Consider the following 25,881-nt stretch of genomic DNA (forward strand, 5'->3'; position numbering starts at 1 on the left):
TTACAAAAAAAAAAAAAAAAGGCATGAATGAAACTTGGATGCGTATCACTAACCAAAAGACGCCAGTCTGAGAAAGCTAGTTACAGTATGACTCCAACTATGTGACATTCTGGAAAAGGCAAAATCGTAGAGAATGTTAAAAAAAAAAAAAAATCAGTGGTTACCAAAGGTTGGGGGTGGGGAGAGAGGAGAGAGAGAAATGAGCAGAGCACAGAGGGCTTTTAGAACAGCAAAAAGGCTCTGTATGGCACCAGAATGGTGGTATTACATTATACATTTGTCCAAACCCGCAGAACGCACGATGCCACGAGTGAACCACAACACGAGCTACAGACTTTGGGTCAGTGTGTGCTCACCGCGTGTAACCAGGGGCATGGTGGTCATGGGGGAGGCCATGTAGGTGGGGGTGCGTGGTATAAGGGAAATCTCTGTACCTGCCCCTCACTTTTTTGTGTGAACCTTAAACTGCTGAAAAAATAGTCTTAATAAAAAAAAAAAAAAGAAAATAGAAAAAAAAAAGTCAGTCCTACCTCTGCCTAATCTTTTGGATAAGTTTTATTTGACTTTCAGCCCCAGTTTCCTCATGTATGAAATAGGCACAACAAGGGTGCCTGGGTGGCTCAATTGGTTGAGCATCTGCCTTCGGCTTAGGTCATGATCCCAGGGTCATGGGATGGAGTCCCACATCAGACACCCTGCTCAGTAGGGAGCCTGCTTCTCCCTCTCTTCCCTGCTTGTGCTCTCTGTCACTATCTCTGTCTCTCTTTTTTTCAAATAAATACATAAAATCTTTAAAAGTAAAGTAAACATATAAATCATAAAATAGGCATAACAGTAACAATCGCTACCTCGTAGAGCTAGTGTGAGGAGTTAAGGCAGATAAGAAAGTGCTGGACACAGTGGTCAAGAATCAGAATTTCGTCATTTCTCTGGAAGCAGAGGGCTTATGAAAGTTCTTCTTGCATTATTGTGTTGGCTCTTCCACTGGACTGAGGAGGAAGGGTGAAAGGGCTAAACTGCTTGGTGCCAGGCTTCATGGAGAAGGCCAAGGGCAGCAGGACACAACCAAGGGTTAGGTGTGCCATATTGTTTACCACGTCTTGCTGGTCAGGCTCAGGTCACCATGTCTGCAAAGCACCAACCTCACCTCTTGGGCCCACCTCTGGGGTAACCAGGTGCCTACAGTTGCAGTCCATGAAACTGTTCACCTCCCTGGCCCACACCAGAAGGGCAATCCCAGAAGAGCACCCAGGCAACTGGGCAACCACTTACCCACGTCAGCTCCACTGAGTGCCTTCCCTAGGGGCCAAGGCCTCATGTCGATTCTCTTTCCATTAACGGTGAGTGACTGTACACAGCCTTGAAAGCCTCTGTTTGTTCCTGTTGCTCTGACCAACCAGTATGCGCTGGGAGCCCCTCCAAGATAGAGGGGTGTCCGGAAGGTAATTTTACTGTACTGGCCCTTTAAGAAAGATGAACACTGTAACTCACTGACCAAAATCGAAAGCCAAAACACAACAGATTTTTAATGAGGGGCATGGTTAAGATGTAGTTTATAGCCCCCCTGCTTTCTTCCATCTGTATTTATGTTTACAACATTGCCTGGAAAATTAAACCCATGGTTGCTATAGGAAACCTAGGGAGCTCCTCCGAGGGCTGTGTTTTGAGAAGGGGTTTTGGAATGCCTGGAAGGGAAAAGAAGGGAAGGTGGGTCAGAGCCAAGAGTAACCCAACAGGCAGGGCACCATGCTGGACATCCAAAAACAACTTTCTCTTTCCAGTCCCGACACCAACTTACTGTGTACCTTGGATGAATCATAGGGCTCTTGCGTGTCTCAAAAGGTGATAATGGTAATTTTGTGTATATATGGGCTAACACTTACCTTTTACTTCCCTAGTCTCCCATATACTATGTCCTGCAAGAAAAGTTGTGTGTGGCGGGGGAGAGGGCAGGAGTGCCACACAGATTGTGTTGCAAAATATTTTGAAATTTGCTCACGGATACAACTTTTGTGTATGTGTATATCTATAGTTAGGTAGGGACATTTCTAATCTTAGAGAAAACCACAATCTGGATTGTAGGTTTTGAGGTTATAAAATACTGACCTGAACATTAGGTAGGACAAAATTAAGGTACCCTTTGTCATTTGTTTTTTGTTGTTGTTGCTGTTTTTATATATTAAAGAAATATCTTATTCATTTGGATTAAAGGGGACTGGGAAAATCATGTTGCCAGAATTTATAAAAAGCCCAGAATGTAAGCCACTGAAATAAAGAAAATCTTTATCTTTTAGACTTTTGTTGCCAACAAATAGAACATCTAAATCATTACTTTATCTTTTCTAATGAATAGATAAGAATGATTTATAACTAGTGGACTGAATATGAGCTAGGCCGCTTTAAAGTACTTACAGAGAATTTTAAGGATTGTTCGCCAGCCACTGGGCACACTGCTTTTGTTAGATGAATTGAATGCCCTGTGGGCTTATTTCATTAAGATCCTCAGAACTCACTCTGGATCCCATTTTCACTCTGCTCCTTGCTCCAGGATCACAGCAGGGGCCTGACAACTCAATCTTTTTCTTTTTTCTTTTCTGGAACATTCCATGGATTGTAGGGTGAGTGGTTCCTCTGAGCCTCCCTCACAACATCCTAGACAATAGTCTGATAAAATTGGCCTTTACCTTCCTCTGATAGGTTTGCTTTGGGTTCTGGAGCCTGTTTTGCCTGCTATCAGAGAATTGGAAGTGCCCTGGAGTTAGCCTATACCCAGCACAGCACTTAACAGTTTTTGACGGGTGCCAAATTGTGAAAGTCCAATTCCCTTGCTTTGGTTGGGATCACTCTGAGATGTAACTTATACTACAGAGCTCCCCTACAGAATCAGGCTGAAGCCAGACCCTAAAGAACTTTGTAAACCTTGATTTAAGACAGAGTCATGGGGCACCTGGGTGGCTCAGTGAGTTAAGCAGCTGCCTTCAGTTTAGGTCACAATCCCAGGGTCCTGGGATCAAGTCAGGCATCAAGCTCCTTGCTACGTGGAGAATCTGCTTCTCCCTCTGCCTGCAGCTCCCCCTGCTTGTGCGTGTTCTCTGTCTCTCTCTCCCTTTCACTTTGACAAATAACTAATTAAAAATTAAAAAAAAAAAAAAAGACAGAGTCACTATCTCCCAAGACAGTTTACCAAACATTCCACAATTGTCCTGCTTATTCAACTTGCTAGCAAATCCTGGTAGTAGAAGCAAACATTGCCCTGAGTAGCCATAAAATTAAATGCTTCTTGCAATTAATTCTTATATTCATTAGAATTATAGATCCACAGGATTGGAAAAGATATGGAAACTCATGCAGTCCAATCTCCCATTGACTCTGGAGCCCTTGTGTGTCCCTACCAAAAGGTTTTGGTAACGTATTTTCTGCACACCCCCAAAGACAGGGAACAGTCTCTGAGATCATCTGTTGCACTTCTGCATACCTTTGTATGATAAATTGGAGTTAAAATCACTTCCTTAGGATCTCCCCATCCCACTTCACCTTGGGGGTCCACAGAGTAAGTCCTTCTTCCCCCAAACTCTCCCTCTATGATGAAAAGGCACCATCCACACCTTCATCTTCTCTCCAAAGTAAACAATGCTCCTTCTGTTGATCATTCTAAGGATTTTAGGTCAATTTCCTGTTTCAATAACTGTTGTTTAAACATGCTCCAATTCGACTGTGGTCCTCCTAGAGTGCAATCACAGATCTGAATGCAAGCCTCTTAGAGGATCTGAGTTACCATTAGAGCACTGGAGGCTATGTACATAGCTCCTAGAATATAATAGGACTATCACCTCCATTTTTCTGGAGGTCTCTACTAATGGGACTTATCATTTCTTGAGCTTGTTGTTACTACATGGTTCTGTTTATTAACCTTTATTGAATTTCCTTGCTTTAAACTGTAAGACATTTTCACATGTATTGCTTCTATTACAGCTTCTCCATCCTATTTTCACAGTTAGTATTTGGGATCCAAGTTCAAACTTCTTTATTCCTATCAGACTTAACTGTAATCATATTAGGGCTGTTGTCCTGGCATGTATATGATTCTGTAGTTCATTTATCTTGTCTTTTTTTCCTTAGAAATAACATGCGTATATGCATAAGTGACCTTACAGGATTCAGTGACTCAATTGGATTCTTGTTCCTTTGGAACCACGGGGGTCCAAATTAATGGGAATCAGCAAGGCATGGCCCTTTATATAATATGTCCTGCCAGTAAAAAATAGGGAATAGTCCAGGCAGGGAGGAAACCACACACATATACACAAAGGCTTTTTTGCTACATTTTTCCTCAGAGAATACAGACACCTGCCTGATTATAATTACAGACTCAGTTCCTTGGCAGCTTGCTAATCCAAACCGTTTATTCTAAAATTGCCCAGTGCATGACCAATATGTGAATACCTAGGTGATTTACTGCGTAGCCCAACAGTTAAATTGTTTGACCACTTCCTGTAATCATCCCCCCCCGCCCCCCCCCCCCCCCCCGCAATGTGGTAGGATGAAAGGATCATTCCTGCAGATTCAACCAAGGGAACTTTTCAGGACTGTTTTCTAAAGTCACACGGCAACACCCTTGCCTTAAAAGCAAGCTTTGTGTTTGGCACTAATAATGGCTTCTATTCTTCCAATATGGGCCTTCTTCTCCCCTGGCTTTGATGTCCTTGTGGAAAGAGGCCATGGCCATGAGCACAAGGCCAACTGTGTGTTTCTGCACCCCCTCAGTGATGATGCTTGCAAATTCAACTCTTCTCCTCAATAGATGTGGGATGGATGAGTGCCCTGAGCCTGTGTCCTGCCCTGTCTGCCTCAGCTCTCAGCAGGGAGGGGGGTGGGAAGGTGGGGGTGGGGAGGAGGCAGGGATGCTAATGGAGGGCGCTCACACTCACCTGGGACTGGCCTGACACGGGGGTGCCGTTGTTCACCTGCAGTAGCCCTTTCAGCCCATCTCTGTAGAGCGTGACCGTGTGCCAGGCCCCTAGTTTGATTTTGCTTTCACTTATAATGATGGCAACCCCGGTTCCGCAGTTAAACCTGTGGGGAGGAAAAGGAGGAAAAGGCCCTCTGCTCAACCAGCTCATTAGGTGTTCTGACCCCCTCAACAGCATTTTCGGGGTGATGGCTTCTTTGAGAGTCAACCTGTTTGGATATGCTTATGAGTATCAAGAACTGCTTCAATCTCCACATGAAAGAGCTACACTTTGCCTGCTCTCTGGGCCAGTCTCAGTCCAGCCATCTTTAATCTGTCCACAGACCCTTCAAATGTGGGGCCTTCTCCAACCTGATTTTCTCTGCAGCTTCGAAAAGGATGGGCCGCTAAGACCTCCCTCCTGCCATCAGTGACTGCCAGATGCTTCAAGTGGATCCAAGGTACGGCGAACTAGAACTTGAGTCATTCTGCTTCCAGGTATTTCCCTGGGGACTTCCCCCAACTCCCAGATGATGGGCTCAGTGATATTAATAAAATGTAAAAAACACAAGTCTTCACACTCATCTTGGCAAGCCGGCCAGCGCCGCCATCTGTGTTCAGCTGTGCCCAAAGGCAGTGCCGTTTCCACAGGAGGCCCCAGCTTTGCTGGGGGGTGTGGGCGGAGGGGGAACATTCTCAGACGATTGCTTTATTCTTGTTTTTGTTTTCTTTCTCCAACTTCCCTATGGCGCAGGGCACCCGCTAGTCACTGTGCCTGACGTCTAGAATTCTGACCCTTTCCCGTCAATTTCCAGACGGCTGCCATGCCGCTTCCCCGTGGGTCCCGAGATGGCCAGTGGGGAAGGACACGTGACCAACATCATCCTTCTCAGGACTTGCACTAACTGCAGCTACTTCTCATGGATTCCCTGCGTCTCCTCGATGATCCTCAGTGCAGAGGCATGGGGTGGAGATGCGTGGCGGAGTAGGCTTATCTAGAGGGGGCGGAGGAATCAGGAGATGCAAAGCTGGAGGGCGGCTGCCATAAACTCCTGCCAGTGCTACGTATCCTCCGAGCGTTAGTGTCTGTGTGAGTGTGAGAACCGCTGTCCGGACCCTGGCCCAGCCTCGGACCCCCACGAGTCAAAGCAATGGTGGACCGCTGTCTTCCCCAAGTGGGATGTTCTACCGTCTTCTCCAGCTTAACCTAAAGTAATCTGGGGGCTGAAATAATCAAAAGACAATAATGACGGATGCTTCTGGAGTGCTTACTACGAGCCAGGCACCGTTCTGAGCACTTTCGTGTATTCATTCATTTCCTCCTCACAAGAGTCCTGGGAGGAAATGCGGGCTCAGAGAGGTTAAGTCACTTGCTGAAGGTCAGGCAGCAGAGGAATGGTGCCATCAGGACCTTAACCAGTGCACTAGGGACAAGGACAAGGCTGATCCTCCTTGGTCATTCTCAGATAGCTGCTGTGTACACCACCATGAGGGTGGTTCAAACCCTCACACCTCCACAAAACTTGGCCCCAGAAAACCCCTCACAGATTTAAGGTGGCTTCCAAAGTATGTTGGGAGAGAAATGACCAGGGCTGAGGAGTGCCAGTCTGCAGCCCCGGGGCGGGGGTTGGGGGGATGCTGAGCCAAGGATGGGCTTTGAGCCTCTGGGAACACTCAGGAGGCTATAGGCTCCTGTCTGCTCTCTGTGGCCATCAGTCCTATTTGCCACAGGAGATGAGAAGATCCCAGCTTCCTTCCTGTCACATCTACTTGAGCTTGGGGAGTGAAGAGACTGGATTGCTTGGGCTCACTGTTGCAGTCACCAGACCTACAACCGTGCCTGGTATACTGCAGGGGCTCCAAAAGTATTTCCTGTTGAATGAACGGACTGAACTCAAGCTTCGAGGCGGACCTGCGTTCCTGCTATGCCACTATTCAGTAAATTTCTCCAGGCTCACCTTATATACCTCATTCATTTATCAGCAGGGACCCATCCCATTTATATTTTACTCACACTATAAAATCATAAACATAATGTAGGATGGTATTAACAAATACAGGGGGTTTTGGTGGGAGTTACCTGAATTGGAGCGAGCGTCGGATGATGGCCAGAGACATGAAATCGCCTCTCCCGTTTTCATTCTCCCCGCAGTAGAGCAGTAAGCCATCCTCCGCCTCTGCCTAGTGTATGAACAAAAGCCACATGAACAATGAGCACCACCTGGAAACACTCATGACTGTGGAACCTGAGCGTTCTCTCTGTGGCCCTATTTACAAAGGGGTTGAGCACACGGTACTCCAGTGAACTCCCAGGTCCCAAGTCTCTGTTCCTTTACAGTAAACAGAGGGCAGCAATATAAACAGGGTGTGAGGAATGGCAGCGAGTTTAGGGAAAGCTGGCTTGGCCTTCCTCTTCCCTTGCTTGGCGGGTCTACCAGCAGAGCCCCAGGAAAACCATGTGCACAAAGACTGCAGGCAGAGAGGCTGTTTGCATGTCCATCGAATTCTATTTCCACCAAAGAACATACTTTTTTTTTAAAAAAAAACAACAACAAAAAAAACCAAAAAAAAACACAAGTCCTTTTCACTTCCCTCCCTCTGGAGAAGGGTGCGCATTTGCCTCTTTCCTTCTGTTAGGGGAACAGGCCAATAAAATCTGCCCTGCTGCTAGACTGGGTTGTTTTCACACTTGTTGGCTGCCCGAGACTGGGACGGATCATCTTTTGGACACTCAACACTGTGACCATGACCTCAAAGGGGACTTGTTTCCAGATCACCAACCCTTGCTGTGCTGAGATGCCCAAAAGAAGAACTCTAAGCTGAAATCCTGCACTGAGATCTGATTTGTTGTTGATTCAGGTCAGAGAGCATCCCCTGGGCTCTCACTACGTGCAAGGACTGTTATAGAGCAGTTTTTCTATGCGTTCGATTACAGTCATAGCAAGGATGGCAGACATGGGAGCTCCCTTTACGAGGGATTTTGGAATGGGGAATTCGTTATGCCTCTGAGATCCCGGTCTGTGAAGAGTCACCATGATGAGCTACAGGGCTGGGACCTACACGCTCTCACTGGCCAGCCAGCCACTTCCATAGTTCAGTAACACACAGAATCCACCCTCCGCTCACTGCACCCTTGAACGTATGAATGTGCCCATTGTTCTTGCTACCCTGTGAATGTGTTTAAGGACAGACTCTGTGTCGTATTTACTTTTGGGGTATACCTCCACACTTCCTGCACTCCCAGCGCACCCTAGTTGATATGGTCCAATGCCAGCTAAGATGTCCGTCCAATTGGCATTCATCAAACAACTAATCCTTACCCTAAATTCAAGAGTAATTTGAAACGCCTGATAGGAGTTCTTCAGAGGCTCAAAAGTTACATAGGAGTGGCCAAAGAACTGAGGATACTGTATAACAATATCTAAAAAGAGAAAAAGACAACATAAAAGCATACTATATGATTTCCTTATTTGTTCAAGTGCAAAAATCAATATATGCCATTGCCTAGAAGTCATTAAGTGAAACCCCCCAAATCTGTTACACCTAGCTTATTATCTTCTCTACTTTTGACACCTATGATTCTGATTCTTGGGAACTCTGAGCTTCTGAAATTCTTAGGGAGAAACTAGAGATTGTTAACTTGATACCCTAAAAAAGAAATCAATAATTTCAAGATCACTGACACCTGCCTTCTAGCTGGATATTTATGTGCTACAAGTTGGCTCAGTTATCATCTTTCATAACTTCATGCCCATGTTTCAGCAGCACTTTTTCAGTAGAGATGTGATCCAAGTAAAGTCTGCCTCCCCAAGGTGTCATTAGGATTATTCAATAATTGCTCCAAAAATACTACATGTACGGCACACATAGAAACACATTGCTTCTATTCAACTAGAAGCAATGGAAGTGGCCTTACGTTTTTCCTGGACAGCTAACTTAATTATGAATACATGGACAAGGTGCTTATCTAAAGGGGGAAAAAAAAAGGGCTAGAAGGAACCATGGAACCATGTGTGGCACACAAAACTGCCCCTGGGTCCCACTGGAGCCAACCTCCCCACCACATTCTTCTTCCCACCAAGGGCTTACCTTCTGAGCAGCTCACACCACCTTTGCCCAGGTTGCAATGGCACCGTGAGCCCCCCCAGGTGTAGTCATTGATACAAAAGCTGTCAGCAGAGCAGATCACTTCATCACAAGACATGTCAAAGAGCCTTGGCATTATAGCCATGCCCTTCTTTCCTTTCCTCTCCGCTGGAGTGGGCTGGGGAGCCACCGTAGTCATTGGGAGAGATGCTAGAGTAGGGGGGACAAGCCTCGGAGCAGTCTTTGGGTTTGACCTGTGTTCCTTCCTGGATTCCACCAAATATTTCCTATTTCCTCCTTTGAGAGCAGAGAGCGGTTTCACCTAAAGCCAGAGAAGAGAAAGGGTTCAGGTTTGACACAGAGCACAGTGTTTAGACAGCCTTATTTATGGCTGATGTCTAATACTTCAAAATATGGTCAGTTTTGTTATTTTTCAAAACCCTAGAGTGTAGAACCTATTTATGGATAAGCACTTGAGGCTCAAGGATTTTAAGTACCTTTCCCTATGCTATTCAGAAAATCAGTGGTAAAGCTGATAGCACCTGATTTTTATTATTATAATATCACAAAGATGTATTACTTTGTCAAGGAATTGTTCATTTCCTTTTAATACCTGACTTTATACATGTCTACTTGGTGGGAAATCTAAATGTGGTTCTGCCAGATTGTGAAGTCAGCAGGCAGGGGCTGGCTATAGGACATTTGCATGGTCGGTCCCTAGTTACTATGAATTTATGAGCACCTGGAGCCTAATAGAGAAAATAAATAAATGTTAAGAGCAAATGGGCCAAATTAAGTAAGTTTGAAGTAAAATGTTCATGGTCCATTGGTTAAATTGCCTTGTTCAGCATGAGATCAAGAACACCCAGGTTTTACGAGCAGAGATTTGGTTACCTCCTCAAAGGAGACATCCAAATCTAGGTAGTCTTCAAATCCGTCATCATCTTCATCGACTCCCATGTCGATCGTATAACGGGATCCGTAGCGGCCACTTCCTGCTTCTTCGGGGCCTTTGGGGAGAAAAGAGCACAGGCTATCACCAGACATCTTCCCTCCCTTTTCTAGCCTGAGCCATATACAGAGAGTTCCATCAGATGGATTGGGATGTGTTGGAAACACAAAGAATTCAACACAAGAGAGGACGCCTCAATGACCAAAAAAAAAAAAAGTTTTATCTCATAAGGACTAAGGAAATGCCAATTAAATACCAGAAAGATCTGCCATTTTATACTGACAAGACTGGCAGGAAATGTAAATGTTGGGCAATAAAAGACTATTACCAAGGATGGGCTCCATGAAAACTCTTCATACCCTGATGTTTGATGTATACGACCACTTTGTAAAAATTCTTGGAAATAAGGAGATAATGTTCACACCTTTTGATGCAGCAATTTCACCCCAACATATAAAATCTGGAGAAATTCTCCCACATGTGTACCAGGTCATGTCCAAAACACATTCATAGCATTAGAATTTATCATTGTAAAAAACATCTCAAATTTTCTATTTATAAAAACTAGTAACACCCTAAGTATCTGTCAACAGAGAATAGATAAGTGAATTATACTGTATTATGGAGTGGAACACTATATTGCAGAAGAAATGAAGGAATGAGTATTTAAATGCATTGACATGGCTTAATCTCACATTATTTCATGCAAAAAATGCAATTAGCAGAAGAACATACCCAGTTTGATGTCATTTATATAAAATTCAACAGCAAGCAAATTTGATATATTATTTAGAAATGTACAGAGATATATATATGTATATATATAGAGAGAATTATATTGAACTAAATATATGTATTTCTATGTAAATATGTATCATTTTAAACATATATATATTGTTCTCTATATTTTTATATGTTTTAAACTCCTAAGCAAAGTAAGACCATAAATACCTGGGGGAAGTTAGAAGAGGGTAGTGAATGAGCTGCAGGACAGAGAAGCCTCTGAGTGCTCTGTTAACAGTCTTTTTCTTAACCCAGGTGCTGGGTATGAGTGTTCATATTACCTTTACATGAACTCTTGATGTATGAAATATTTCATTACAATTTCTTTAAAACAAGAAAGAGATGTTGCACTAGAGAAAATGCCCCTACAACCAGCAAATGGGTATCTTGGGCGCCACCATTTCCATCCATCTTAGCAGGACAATGGGATCTTTGAGAACTAGAAGGTGGGCTGAGAAAAACTCTTAGGAGACAATAGATGACATTATCCTTTGGGGAATGGTCACAGCAGTCCTGCCTTAGTCCTGCTTTAGGCGCACACTGGTGGCACCCCCCAGGGTCTGGGCACCCCCCAGTGCTGCTCCATAGCACCCCCATTTCCTCCCAGTTGGCTGGGGCCTAGATACCAACTGCCTACACACTGGACACCAGCCCTTAGAGCAGAAACAACTGGCAACAAAAACTAACTTTTGTAGGTTGTCAGAGCCCATCAGACCTTCAGTGTTTGGATGACTGGCTAGAAAAAGGAGAGGAAAGGATAGGAGGGAGTCAAGAAAAAGAGAAACTGAACTTAAAGACATTCTGCTTTCAGAATAAGCCAAGCTGAACACCTTTCTTATGAAAGCAAACTCACCCTCCTTTAGGGAAAGAAAAAAAAAAGCACGCAGATGAAAAAGAACATGCAGAAAGAGGGTGTGGGAAGCCTTCTCTGTGGGCACAGGGTCGACCAGAAATCTCTGGACCAGGAAGAGCCAGATGGCAGTGGGCAGGTAACACAGAGACAGCAGGGAAGGAGCGCTTCTCAGGTGTTTAAGCACATTTTGGTGAAGGTGGGATAACAGAGAGGAGGTGGTGTTCTCACCACCTTCACTTCAATTCCCTGTAGTTTTATTTAAAATAGCCCACATGGCAGCTGAAAATTCAAGCCTGTTGATTCCAGGTTTATACCTGGATGCGATTCTCCTAAGCCACCTGCGTCTAGCCGGCACAGCCATGTGCCAGATGTCTTCACATAAAAAGCCAGGAAGCCTGTGAACACAGCTTTCCTCTCTCCTGTCTCTCTGTAGCTATGCATCTTTCCACCTCTCTCCTCAACTCTCCCTCTTTCTGTGGGTCCTTTTCTCACTCTCCGTTTCCACGTCTGTCTCTCTCATAGATTCACAATGGTCAGATTAAGGAGGAAAGAATCCATTTGGCAATAAAAGAACTATATAGCACATACATGAAGACAGCTGGGTTTTGTCTCCAGGGAACCAGTCTCTCTCTGCCCCCAAGGCGTTCTCCCTGCCCTGGGCACAGTCTCGCCATTCTTGTACCGTGCTCATCAAAGTCAAGATTCTCTTCATTTCCTCTTATGATACCCTATCTGAAAAACAAAAACTTTCAAAGACCCCCACAAACTACAAGATCAATCCTAGGCTCTTGGTTGCAAGTTCAAGGATCTCAATGGTAACCCCTCCTTTTCCTCCTTCTTTTCCTCATCACCATCATTTATTAAAACCTACTGTGTCTCCACGATTAACGGGTATGGTTGCGTGCAAAATGTAACCCAATTCTAAACTGCACAATAATCCTGCAAAGTACTAACTGTTAATTTCACTTTGTAGATGAGTAAATTGAAGCTCAGAAAGGTTAAATGGCTTGACTAAGATCAAAGACCTTGTAACGGGCCAACCCTCACTCAGAGCCAGGTCTGTCTGGTCACTCCTTTCCCAGCTGCCTGTCAGAGAAGAAGCCACTGTGGAGGTGGAAAGAGCCTGGGATTTGGAAAATTAACACTTATGACCAGTTGTACTGTGCCAGGAACTTTTCATACTGACCGCTGGGTCCCACCATCTTCCAGCCTCTTCCCCCACCCTTTCCTTCACCCTTGACTCTCCCACCAAAAGGATGTATGCCCAAGTCATGTCTCCATAGGTGACCCGATAACTATGCAGGAAACAGATAAAAGACCCCCGCCAACACCCTCCCAGTGCGACTTCCCCCACTCTGCTTTCCAGAGTCGTGGAACTTCACCCGAGGGTGCGCACCTCCTCCCGGCGCAACTTTCCTGGCTCCCCTTCTCCTGAGCCCTGAAACTTCACCGCAGAGTGCCTTAAATAAATCTTGCCCCTTGCACCTACCTTGCCTGGTGTCGTGTTTATTTCACCTATAAAACCTTACAGGTTAAGCCTCTGCTTTTGGCTACGCTCATGATCGCAGGGTCCTTGGATCTAGCCCTGCATCGGGATTTCTACTCAGCGGGGAGCCCACTTCCCTCTCTCTTTCTGCCTACTTGTAATCTCTGTGTTGAATAAATAAATAAAATCTTAAAAAAAAAAAGTTCTGTATCGTTGGTATTATCATCTTCATTTTACCATGTAAAATAGAAGCTCAGAAAGATTAAATAACTTCCTCAAAGGCATGCAGATGGTAAAATAACAGAGCTAGAATTAGAAACTTTGGTTTCTCTTTTGACTACATCATACTACTTATAGTCTGACTCCAAATTGTGTTGTCAGCATTTTTTTCCGTCTTCCAAAGTCCTGATGGCCAAACTGGCCAAGCAGTTGTCTCCTTAATACATCTTGTGTTTTCTTATCCCAAGACTGGTTATTACTTTTTTCCCACACTGCCATCTTTTCTTTCTCTCCTATAGCCTACACATAGCTTACCTAGACTTCCAACCGCACCCTATGGAGACAGAGCGGAATGTGTATCATCAGAAGGCCAAAATCAAGTGATATTTTAAAAAGAGAACATCAGACACTTCTAGAGAAAAGATGGTGATTACACAAACACACACACACACACACACACACAGGGATATGTGCCCCAACTCTGAGCTTAGAATAAACTTCCATAGCTTGAAAATATCAACAGATGTTAAAAATGTTATTTCCGCCTCTGAACTCCTGGCCCTGGAATGCTCCCTTGTTTTTCCCAACTCAGTTGTGAACCCCTTGAAGGCAGGACGCATAATTTTAGGCTTCTTGAAAGACCTCTCCATTATCTATTTAAGTCCATTTAAGTAACACTTTACATACTTTAAAGCTGAAGGAGACCTTAGACACTATCCAGTCCAAATTTCCCATTTCATAAATGTGTAAACTGAGGTCACAGAAGACAAGTGACTTGAGATCAAGGTCATGCAACTCATTAGATGATCGAGGACCAAAACTGGATCATATGACCCCTAGTTCTATATCTGTAACACCTTACCATGCACTTTCTGGTGCCAAGTATCTAAGATATTTCAGCCAGAAGAAAATGAAGACGCTGAGGTTGGGGTAGGTAGCTGAGGACTCCTCCTGCCCCTTAGCCCACCTAGAATGTCTGTCTTGAAGGAAACTCCTTAGAGAAAAGGACCATGGACGTGTTGCCATAGCTATGAAATGGTACCATGATGAAAATGGAAATGATGCCAGATTCTCTCTTCGTTCTAACGAGTTGAATAAAGCATGTATTATTCATTGGATAAGGTCCTTTGGTATTTATAAAAACCGCTCTGTTTTGACATGATATTGCATATCTCCTTGAAGCTAGAGGTTACTCTTTGTTTTGGGGAAACGAAGGGTATGAGATAAGAGTGGGGGAAAGGAGTATGGAATTATAATGACTCAGAGTCAAAGAAATTTTGACCTCTATAGAAAGAACTTAGGGATTGACTAGCACAAGTCCATTTTACAGATGGGTAAACTGGGCTCAGAAAGTCCCTGTGACTTGTCCAAAGAGACAGCTGATCAGTGGCAGAGCTGATCCAGAATTCTGGGTTCCCAATGCTGCTTTCTACTACCCTTTACGGCATCTCAAATTCCCTATCTCTCATCATAACCTGGGCTGATAGTCACTTCCCATTTTTAATAGGAAGGAAAGGAGCACAACATGACTGGAAAAAACATGGGATAAAATTCTCTGCTCTTGTTCACGGATGGCCCCACCACCTCAGAGTTCAAATCCACGGCTTACATGAAGTTTTTACCAATGCCATTTCTAAGTGAACATGGAATGCACGGTAGGAGATGGTGATAAGAATTCTCTCAGTAGCCTGGGGTTATTGTAATTAAAGTGCATAACTTATCGCTTTCTACTTGGCACGTTGTTAATTAGGAAAAGAGAACATTAAAAAGGAGACATTTATTTAGAACCAGAAAAGTCAAACCACTGACTGAATGCAAAACAAGTTCAAGGGTTATTCTACTCCAAGAAAAACTAATACACAAAATAAAAATTACCACTAACAAGGGTGATTTATTTGGCAAACACCTGTATGTTTATTTCTTATTTTTTAAAGATTTATTTATTTCAGTGGGGGCAAACATGTGGGGGAGAGGCAGAGGGAAAGAGAATCCTGAAGCAGACTTCCTGCTGAGCACAGAGCCTAACTCAAGGCTCGATCCCAGGACCCTGAGATCATGACCTGAGCCAAAATCAAGAGTCAGTTGCTTAAGTGACCCAGGTGCCCCGGTATGTTTATTTTTATAAAAGCATCACAAGTATTCTATAAATAGTGAGTATCTCTGATGTATCCACATGGTGTAGTTGGAAATACCCCTGGTCACAGAATCCAAGTAATTAGGAGAGGGACACAGATGACTATTTGACCCTGGGTGAGATACTTAGTCTCTCTGGGTCTCATGTTTTCTAATAAAACAAGGAATGGGATTAGACTGATGACCTATAGGATCCTTTCCAGCACTAATATTCTGAAGTTTACACTTTTGATTTAGACATATTGTTGGCATCTGTTACTTCAAGCAAGGTTTGAAAAAGAAACAACTGGGGAATTTCATTTATGTGGATGAAAAAGAAAAAACGGAGTTGGTTCAGCAAAGAACTTAAAGGCTTTGGGGACTGTGGCTTTGTGTTCAATATTATAACCCTCCTAGAAGATAGGATATCATTTATCAGAATTCATCTTCATTCATAAGGATCAGGTTATATGATGTCCTTCTCTTAACAGCTCTTGATGATGGATGAGAAAGGAATACTTATTCCCCATGGAAGTTTGGAATCATGCAGAGAGTTCCCCCAAATGCCATTGGATTCTTGTTCAACCCCTTTGCTTCCCTAAAGAGGTAGAGACAGTAGCCTAGCTCTGGATGGAAGCATTTGGTTTACATTTGTGAACTAAGTGAAGCTAATGTATCAAAGGACCTGGGGGCGGGAGGTGGAGTTAGGGGCAAATTTGGTCCCTCCCACCTCCCTTCTCAACCTGGAAAAGTGGAACACAGTGACCTGGGCAGGTGTGACTTCTCTGCAGATGCAAACTTTCCTTCCAGGGGGCTCTCCCCTAGTCAGAGAGGAGTTCGCAAACCCGCTTTGTACCTTAGAGTAAGCTACATTCCCTGCCCAACCTTCTCGGAAATAAGGATGGTATTCACCCATATGGATGGCAATTTGATTCTTTATCTGCCGACTACATTGTCTTATTTCTCAGTTGATTCAGAAAGTGTACAAAGAGGTTACGGGTTTTTAACTGGGCTTCCTCAACACCTCAACACACCAGAACAAGAATGGTTGGAGGCAAAGGGTCTCCCATGAGACAATGTGTCATGGATGGAAACTGGGTCATCTTCTCCAATGCAAATACTCAAGATTCAGTTGGTTGGATGGAAAAGTGACAGGTCATTCCCATGGCCTTTGTCCCTTTAGAGATTCTGTGTTACTGCCAGTTCACGCCCCATCTCATACCAATTTATTCCTTCTCATCTTGCTCCAGCCAGAAAGAATATTGGTTCTTCTTTCAATGTGGGAAGCACATCTGCCTTCTCCTGTCTCAGGGTCTTTGTACATGTTATTCCCTGTGCCTGCGCTTGGAGATCATCCCTCATTGCCCATCTTTTGCCTTTTTAAATTCTTATATCTCTGCTTAAAATAACTCTCTTAGAGATGCTTTCTCTGCACCCCAGATAAGATCAGGTTCTCTTCCTGTATATCCTCATAGATCTCTCCTCTTTTATCACATTATTAACTTGTGATTACATATTTATCTGTGGAATGATTTCATAATTGTGACTCCCACAATAGATTGAAAATGCCAAATGCCTTGAAGAAGGCAATATTGTCTACATCAGTTTCTATTATAACACCAAACCTTGCTCACTCCCTGGCACACTGTAGGAATTTATAAAATGCATAAGAAATAAAAAGAGTGAACTTCTAAAATAATTTAGGCATAATAAAAATATATGACTATAGCATTCATCTGGATTCTTAAATAGCAAAACTCAAGGCACAGGAGGAACTGAATAAAGAAGTTAAAATCTATCAATAATTCTTTCCAAGATCTTCAAGAAATCATTCCATAGACCTTTTCTGGAAAATTCATCCATACCCTGTGCCCCTTCTGGGGTGGGTCTTCTAAGCATTAAGTTGCTTTGGCTTGGGCTATATGATTTAGGTGAAGTCAGTCCTGCCACCCGGGCCAAAAACGATGGAGCCAGGATCTAGACCTGAACCTAAGACAACCATATACAGACCAACCACCTCTGAGAAGCCTTGTGTGAAAATCTCCCAAAAGGAGGGCTTTGTATCCGAGGGCAAGGCAGATATTTCACATAAGGGGCGCCTGGGTGGCTCAGTGGGTTAAAGCCTCTGCCTTCCGCTCAGGTCATGATCTCAGGGTCCTGGGATTGAGCCCCGCATAGGGCTCTCTGTGTAGCAGGGAGCCTGCTTCCTCCTCTCTCTCTGCCTGCCTCTCTGCCTAATTGTGATCTCTGTCTGTCAAATAAATAAATAAATAAATAATCTTAAAAAAATATATATGCAAAAAGTAATAGGCAGAGAAACTCATAAACATCTGGAAAAATCTAAATAAGCATTACTGTAAGAAAAAGTGTCTAACCTATGGCTACTAAACAAGGCAGGACAAAAATATTGATAGAGAACATATTAAGACAGGAAAAAATTGACTTAGAGGCTGCTAAGATCCTTTTATTGTTCGTGATGAGAATAATAGATATTAACTTCAGACTATGAAAGATTTTTCTTTTAAGATTTTCTTTATTTATTTGAGAGAGAGAGTGCTCGTGCACACGTGTGCACATGGCAGGGGGAGGGGCAGAGGGAGAGGGAGAGACAATCTTAAGCAGATTCCCGCTGAGCGGGAAGCTCAACACAAGGCTTGATCTCATGACCCTGCACTCATGACCTGCACTGAAACCAAGAGTCCAAAGCTTAACCAACTGAGCCACCCAGGTGTCCTATAAAAGTCTGAAAGTTAACAATTCTGGGGTGATAAATAAAAGAAAGTATAATTCATCCCAATAGAGGGGAAAGGGGGGCTAAGAAAAAGGGGGACTAAGAAAGGAGGGCTAGACACGACTTTTCAATCCTGTGAAAAACAGGAGAGAAGTGACAAAGATTCTCCCCAACACCAAATAAAGAAAAAAGCAGAGTAAAAAACACAAAGTAAAATGGTAGAAATACATAGAACATGCTAATAATTATAATAACTCTAAAAAAAAACCCCAAGCTTTGGAGGGGGAGATAAATCATGAGAGACTGTTCTCTGAAGAAAAAATGAGGGTTTTATGGGGGGTTGAGCCTGGTGGTGGGTATTAAGGAGGGCACGTATTGCATGGAGCATTGGGTGTGGTGCATAAACAATGAATTTTGGAATGCTGAAAAAAATAAAATAAAATAAATATTTTTTAAAAACCCTGCCATTTAAAAGATGGTGCTTGTCAGACTGGATTTTTACCAGTTAAATACATTGTTTTGAGAAAGTACCTACAACATAAGATACAGAGAGATAAAAGTAAAAAAATGTAAAAGATACTTTAAGCAATAGCTAAGATGAAACCAGTATATCTGTATTATCACTGAACAACTTAAACTTTAAAAGAGAAGCAGCATCATTAATGTTAAAAATGGTTGTTAACTAATGATTAAAGGAACCACCAGGAATATAAGATGATTCTGAGCTCGTATGTACCTAATATTACAACCTCACATATATATCAAGAAAAAGATTAAGAGAAGTACAGGGAGATATAGTGGGAAATTTTAATTTATCTCTCTCAATAACTAATAGATCAACTGACAACATAGAAGTTTGAACAACGATATTAGAAAGCTTGATCAAGTAGACATATATAGAACCCTAGACACCAAAATAAGAGAACACACATTCTTTTCAAAAACACAAGGGAAAGGTGCATGAAAAGAAAATTGTGTCTACAAAATAAAAAAAAGAAAGGAAGGAAGAAATTTCCACAGATTAAACTAATTTAAAACAGCCTTCCAAGTACAAAAAACCAGAGAGTAAGTGTAACAAAAGTGCACTAGAAGACTTTGGAAAGATCCAAATAAATGAATGAGATATAACATGGCCCTGAATTGGATGGGTTTATATCACAAAGATACCAATTCCTCCAGAATTAATCTATACATTCAAACAGAATTCAACACAATTTTGACTTTTAAAATCTCAATACAGTTTTTCATGGTATTAAAAAGTTGACTCTAAAATCTATATTGAAGAGGAATAGGTCAAGAAAAGACAATTTTGAAGAGAATGAGGTAGAGTAGAATTATGTACCAGATATGATTCTATATACCGGCAGAAATTAAGACAGTGTGGTATTGACAGAGGGAAAAGGAATAGACTATAGAACTCAGAACCAGATCCATAAATGTGTGGAGATCTGATATACAAGAAAGATCCCATTACAAATCAAGAGGAGAAAGGATTAATGATTCAACAATTGGTGTTGGGGCGACTGGTTACCTATATGAAAAAAATGTCCATATATTAAGTTAGTTTCCTATTCTCCATGCCTAAAAGTAATTTCAGGTAGACTGAGACCTCAAATATGAAGAGCAAAATTTTAAAATTTGGGGGATAAAACATAATTTTGCTTAAGGACCTTGGAAAAAGGAAGTTGTTTAAAAAAAACCACATAAATCATTAAAGAAAAATTGAGATATTTAACTACTTTGAATAAAATAATTTTGTTCATTAATAGATACTGTAAGTGAAGTAAAAGATATGTCACAGACTAGCTGAAGGTATTTGCAACACACATTACTGACTAAGACTAGTATTTATATGTATATATTAATGCTTATTAATATTTACAATGTAAATATATGTACTACACATATAATTTATGTATATAAATAAGTTAACATATACCTGCATATATTATTTATAGGCATATATACCAATAAAGATAGGAAAAACATATAGTCAATTCATAAAATAAGTAATAAAGTTAGAAACTTATATTTGACCTCACTAGAAATAAGGAAATGCAAATCAAAGCAATAAGGACATATCATTTTACCTCCATCAGATTGACTCTATTTATAAGTCTGATGAAACCCAATACTGGCAAGGATGGGCAACAAGAAGAGTTTTGAACACACTGTCCGTGGAGTGGAGGTAGCTACAAATATTCCGAGGAACAATTTTCTACCAGGTGACAGAGGTGAAGATATGCACACATTCATTTGTACGTTCATACCGCGAGAGGGGTGGGAGGGGGATGAGGGGGGAGTTCTTCTACTCAAGGAAACATACATGTTCAAGGAAACATACATGAAGTTGCTCATTGCAACATTGCTTTTAATGTTAAAAAATGGAACAATTTAAATGTCTAGCATCAAAATAGTTGATAAATAAACTACAGTGTACTTAAAGGGTAGGAAACTATAGCAGTGAAGCCGAATGAACTAGAGCTTTACAATTCAACTTGCATGAGAGTAAAAAACATAATGTTGTGGAGGAACATTCGTCACCAAAGGATACTTGCATGTCATTGTATTTATAAGGAGTGTAGAAACCTTCAAAACAATATCCTACCATTCATAAATAAACATATACATGTTAGCATGATGATTAAACATGCAGGGAAACCATAGCACCAAATGCAAACATCTCCAAGAAGATGGTGGTGGGGGGCGGTTCAGGGTGCCGAGTACAGGCTGCCCGTTTCTGTGATGTTTTATTTTTGTAACACTGAAGAAAATATGGCAACTGTTAAGATTTGACAAAACTGGGTCATGGATATAGAGGTATTCCTGACATTTTCTACTATGTTTGAAATTGTTCATAATAAAAAAGAAGCAATGTAACAAAGCCAGAATTTTATAAGGAGAATAAAAATCCACACCTAATACAGTAAAGACCAAAACTGATACTGGAGAAACTTGAATTAATAATGTGGGGGTGAACCTGAGAAATGTTCCCAGAAAGATGAAAAAATAGGAAAGAAAATACGACCTACCAAATGAGGATATAGAGGACAAGATACAAACCAAGGGATTATGGATGTTTCTTTAACCTTTATCAGAAATGACAGGAACATTTCACCTGTCTTAGGAATCAAAAACATAAAACTAAAACTTGTCTGAACTGGAAAAAAAAATGGAGACAGTTTGAAGAGCTAATATTGTTGCTAAAATGGAGAGACGTACCCCTAGATATGAACCGATAAGATTCCTACAGCAGAAAGAACAGCCATAGGAATCAGGATGGTGATTTCTGTGCAGACAACTTGGGGAAGTAAAGAAATAACTTGATATTGAAATACACAGTCCAGGAGGGGACTTGTCAAGATTGTATTAGACAGTTAGGAAGGCAAAGGACATTCTACCAACTTCAGAATGTGTCTGAACTAAAAAGAATGAAGACACTTTCAAAATACCCTTTTGAACAGTTTAAAGGAAAAACCTTGGTATTCAGTAACAGAATGCATTAGATGTTAACTTCTAAAATATACATGAGGAATCTGCTGAATAATTCTGAAAGCATATTAATCATCAATGCTTCTAATTTTCTAAGGGTTTTCCTTCTGTCAAGTCTGATTATCCCCACAGAAACATCATTAGTCAGCTACAATCCAATTTTTAATGAGGATCAGTAAGACTCTAGCCATGCAAAAAATATTTCTTCACCCATTAAACCATTATTAAGGTCAGTATTCATTATACTGCTCAATATTCTTTATAAAATGATTCACTTGGTAATTTCTTTCTATAGCTGTATCCAGAAAAAAAAAAAATCAAAATTTCACTAAAAAATGGGTTTGCATCCTTGGGCCAGATACAGAAAGAGTTCTCTAAGACCTTGATTTTGTTCTTGTCTTTGCTAATAAGAAGTTTAGAGCCTGGTGGCCCCCAGGACTTAAGTGACTGTCTCATCTCATACAATTATATTTGTATTTCTGATTTGATTTCTGATCATCTTCTCAGATTTATTTTAATTGTGTGTGTGAATGTGTGTGTGTGGCTGTGTATACAGACTTTCTCAAATTGCTTTTGTACATTGGTGAAGGAGAAGTGATTTCAAACTACATTCAAATGTCTTGGGTGAACTCACATTCCGAAAGCCAGCGTGGCTCTTGTAGACAGTAGCCCTTGATGATGAGCTACAGGAAAGACCGCCGGTGATCATTAAGCTGGAGAAGGACCAACATGCGCTGTCCTGATGAAAACAACTTCTATGTTAGGACTATCATCATCGGAGGAGAGCCAGTCTTAAATCAGGGAAGCGAGTCTGGCTTACCTCCTTACTCTGACCCCCAGTCCTTTCCCATAGTTGATTGAAAATCCTACAGAGAGTCTGTGGGATTGTATTAGACAGGAAGGCAGAGGACATTCTACCAACTTCAGAATGTGTCTGAACTAAAAAGAGGAAGCCAAACCCACTCTGGGTCATAGATTAAGTTGTGCCCAAGAAACTTTTTTCCCGAAATAAATGGGAACAAGAGTAATTTGTTCTCACTTTCAAATAGATATTGGCATATTGATTAAACCCGCACAGAGAGCGAGGGGAAGCCGGGGGCTACACTGAGGGTTTGCAGGCACTGAAGCATCACGAACTGTTCTCCATCAGAGAGACAATGATGAAATGCTCGTGCTGAGAATTCACTGATGAAAGAACAAATGCAATCATCACAGCGCTTTCTATGGGAGAATTTCCTTACTCCATGTTGGAAACTTACACCTTGAGAAATGATCATCTGGCTGGAATCCTTGAACAAGAAAAGATAAGATGAGAGTGTGGAAAGATGCACCGACTTCTGGCGATGGTCTGGGATGGGGGACACTTGCTAGGAAGTCAGGAGCAACAAGGCAAGAAGGTCTGGCCTGGGGCCCGATCATGAAAGACCGTGAATGTCAGGTTGGGGAGATGGTATTTACCCTGGGAACAGGAAGAGCAGGAGAGTAACGTGCTAATGAGGGTGGTTTTACATTAGCATAGCACAAGGGTCCGGGTATGGGGGGGGGGTTCTACGTTCTGCCTTGGTGCCCCTATATCTTTTGGCCTCATGCACATCCTCAAGGATCTCCCTCAACACCCCACCCAGGAAACCTTCTACCTGGATTCTCTTGTTCCTCCTCTCCAGCCCCTTCGGAGAAATCCCACTCAGCCATCCCTCAGGTTACCTCACTGGGAAGCCTTTGCCAATCCACCTCCCAGTTTCCTGATCCACAGAACCCAGCCCTGTCCCCTCCTCTCGGAGCTGCAGTGCATTCTGTATACAGCACATCACTGCGCAGGTAGTTAGTGGTGGTCTGTCCACTGAGCTGGATGATCGAGAACCCCAGGAAGGCAAGAACTGGTTCATTTCTCTCTGAAAAAATGTTTGGCCAGAATAACTACTTGTGAAATTAATGGCTGATCCTTTGGGGGGCTTCTATACAGAATATGCCCTTGCTCTTTGCCTTTCCGTGCTAACCTGGATTTATATGAAACTGTGTTCAATTTTCTTACACATTTTGTTCAGTATTATTCAAACTCCAGATTCCGAACACATTCGTGAACAATAGAAATAATTCACTGGGGTGTGACCACATTTTTTTTTTTTAATGGAACCAAATGATATAAAAATAGAAAGCTCTGCCTTCAGCACAGGTTAGTATTGCTCTGGGAGACATCTGTGCGTGCATGTGCCCGCGCGCGCGCGCGCGCACACACACACACACACACACACACACACACATTACAGCAGCATTTGTATGCATTGGGCTGCAATGCAAACTGCTTCTTCTTATGGGGAGGGTTTGCAGCCCCCCAAAGTTTAGAAATACTTCACTTGAGTTGATTTTTGAATGCTACTCAATTTTCTAGTGTGACTGCCATTTTACTGAGAGCAAAGTTTAGATTTTCTCATTTATTTTAATCTTAAGAGTCCTTCTTCAGCTCAGCACAATGACATGTTGGGATGGGTCGCTGTTCGCTGTGGAGGGCTGTCCCGTGTGTCATATGGCACTTAGCCCCTTCCCTGCCTTCTACCCACTGGACGCCGGTAGCACCTTACCCATTGGTGTCAGCCAAAAGCGTCTCCAGGCATGGCCAGCTGAGCCCTAGGGGTAAAAAACTACACCCAGCTGAGAACTACTCCTCTATGGTGCCCCCAAAGCATTCAGGCATCCAGACAGCCTTTAAGAAATGAGTAAGACAAGGGATGCCTGGGTGACTCAGTTGGCTAAGCATCTGCCTTCAGCTCAGGTCATGATCCTGGGGTCTTTGGATCAAGTCCCAGATCGGGCTCCTTGCACAGCAGGGAGCCTGCTTCCCTCTAGCCTTCTGCTTGCTGCTCCCCTTGCTTGTGTTCTCTCTCTCTTTCTCTCTCTCTGACACATAAATAAGTAGATTTTGGGGGAAAAAAATAGAAAGAAATGGGTCAGGAGGCATTCTGGGAAGCAACAAGAGTGGAGAAAGACTACCAGTACTTCTGGCTGAAAGAAGCAGACCCTTGTAGCAAAAGAGGCATCTCCAGAAGCTCATGTGGAAGGTTCCCACTGGGACCACAGAAGCTACTATCTCCTTGCTCTGAAACGAAGCTACAAGTACTTGGGGAGACCTCGGAAATTAAGTGTAGGTGGCAAGGAATGACCCTGTTCTTATGTGGCAGGGCCCGACCATGAGTGCAAGTGGGGTCTTTGCAGCAGAGAGGTGGGTAGGAGATGGAAAGAGCACTGGCCAGAAGTTCTATGAATCTGACACACATGGCCACTAACCGGGACCTAAAATTAGTCACTTAATCTGGTGGTGTTTCAGTCCCTTATCAGAAAATTGTGGCAGTTTGGCTAGGTCCTGAAACTACCTGCTAGTTTCAAACTTCCTTGATTTGGTTTGGCTCTCTAATTTTCTTTTCCATGCATATTCTCCTTAAAGTCATACAGAATTGCCTCTCTATCGGGCTCCCCTCCCCTCTGTCAATTTCTACACCATAGCCATAAAGATCTTGTTTAAAATGTAGGTCAAATCATACCCCTCAGCTGCTCAAAACACTTCAAGATCTTTGCATCTAACTTAGAATAAAACCCAAAGTCTTCATCAACACCTACAATGTTGGACCCCTGGCCTCTGGCTACCTTTCTGATCTCATTTCCTGTCCTTCTTCTCACTTACGGTGTCCCTGCCACAGAAGCTTCCTTACTGTTCCTAGAGTATGCTGAGCCTCCTGTCACCCCAGAATCTGCACACTTGCTGCTCCCTCCACATGGAGGGACTCTGCTCAAATCCCTCTTTCGGTAGCTATCCCAAACAGCAGTTCCCACCATCCTCCGTGCCCTCTTACTCTCTTTTTTTCCTCTTGAGACTCATCATTAAGAACATATTCCTGGGCACCTGGGTGGCTCAGTGGGTTAAGCCGCTGCCTTCGGCTCAGGTCATGATCTCAGGGTCCTGGGATCGAGTCCCACAGCGGGCTCTCTGCTCAGCAGGGAGCCTGCTTCCTCCTCTCTCTCTGCCTGCCTCTCTGCCTACTTGTGATCTCTCTCAGTCAAATAAATAAATAAAATCTTAAAAAAAAAGAACATATTCCTTATGTATTACAATATAATAAAGATTTTAGTTCATCATTTACTTACTTTCTGAGACGGACTCTCCCACATATGGGCTCCATGAGGGAAGGGGTCGTCTATCCTGTGGACTGCTAAGCCCCAGCACCCA

At 42.6% G+C, this 25,881-nt stretch overlaps 1 protein-coding gene across 2 annotated transcripts in view; it reads right to left on the reverse strand.

Moving 5' to 3' along the window:
* EGFLAM (EGF like, fibronectin type III and laminin G domains) overlaps positions 1-25,881 on the reverse strand; it is a 182,007-nt gene that overhangs the window by 41,642 nt on the left and 114,484 nt on the right. For both annotated transcript variants that reach the window (XM_082723444.1, XM_082723443.1), the window contains exons 8-13: positions 9,929-10,044; positions 9,038-9,356; positions 8,269-8,369; positions 7,029-7,129; positions 4,929-5,073; positions 1,273-1,462 (exon numbers count right to left, since the gene is read on the reverse strand). In XM_082723444.1, the coding sequence (XP_082579570.1) occupies positions 1,273-1,462; positions 4,929-5,073; positions 7,029-7,129; positions 8,269-8,369; positions 9,038-9,356; positions 9,929-10,044 (972 nt within the window). The remainder of the gene's footprint in view (positions 1-1,272; positions 1,463-4,928; positions 5,074-7,028; positions 7,130-8,268; positions 8,370-9,037; positions 9,357-9,928; positions 10,045-25,881) is intronic.

Source organism: Mustela nivalis, assembly GCF_964662115.1.
Source record: "Mustela nivalis genome assembly, chromosome: 3".
NCBI classification, from domain to species: Eukaryota; Metazoa; Chordata; class Mammalia; order Carnivora; family Mustelidae; genus Mustela; species Mustela nivalis.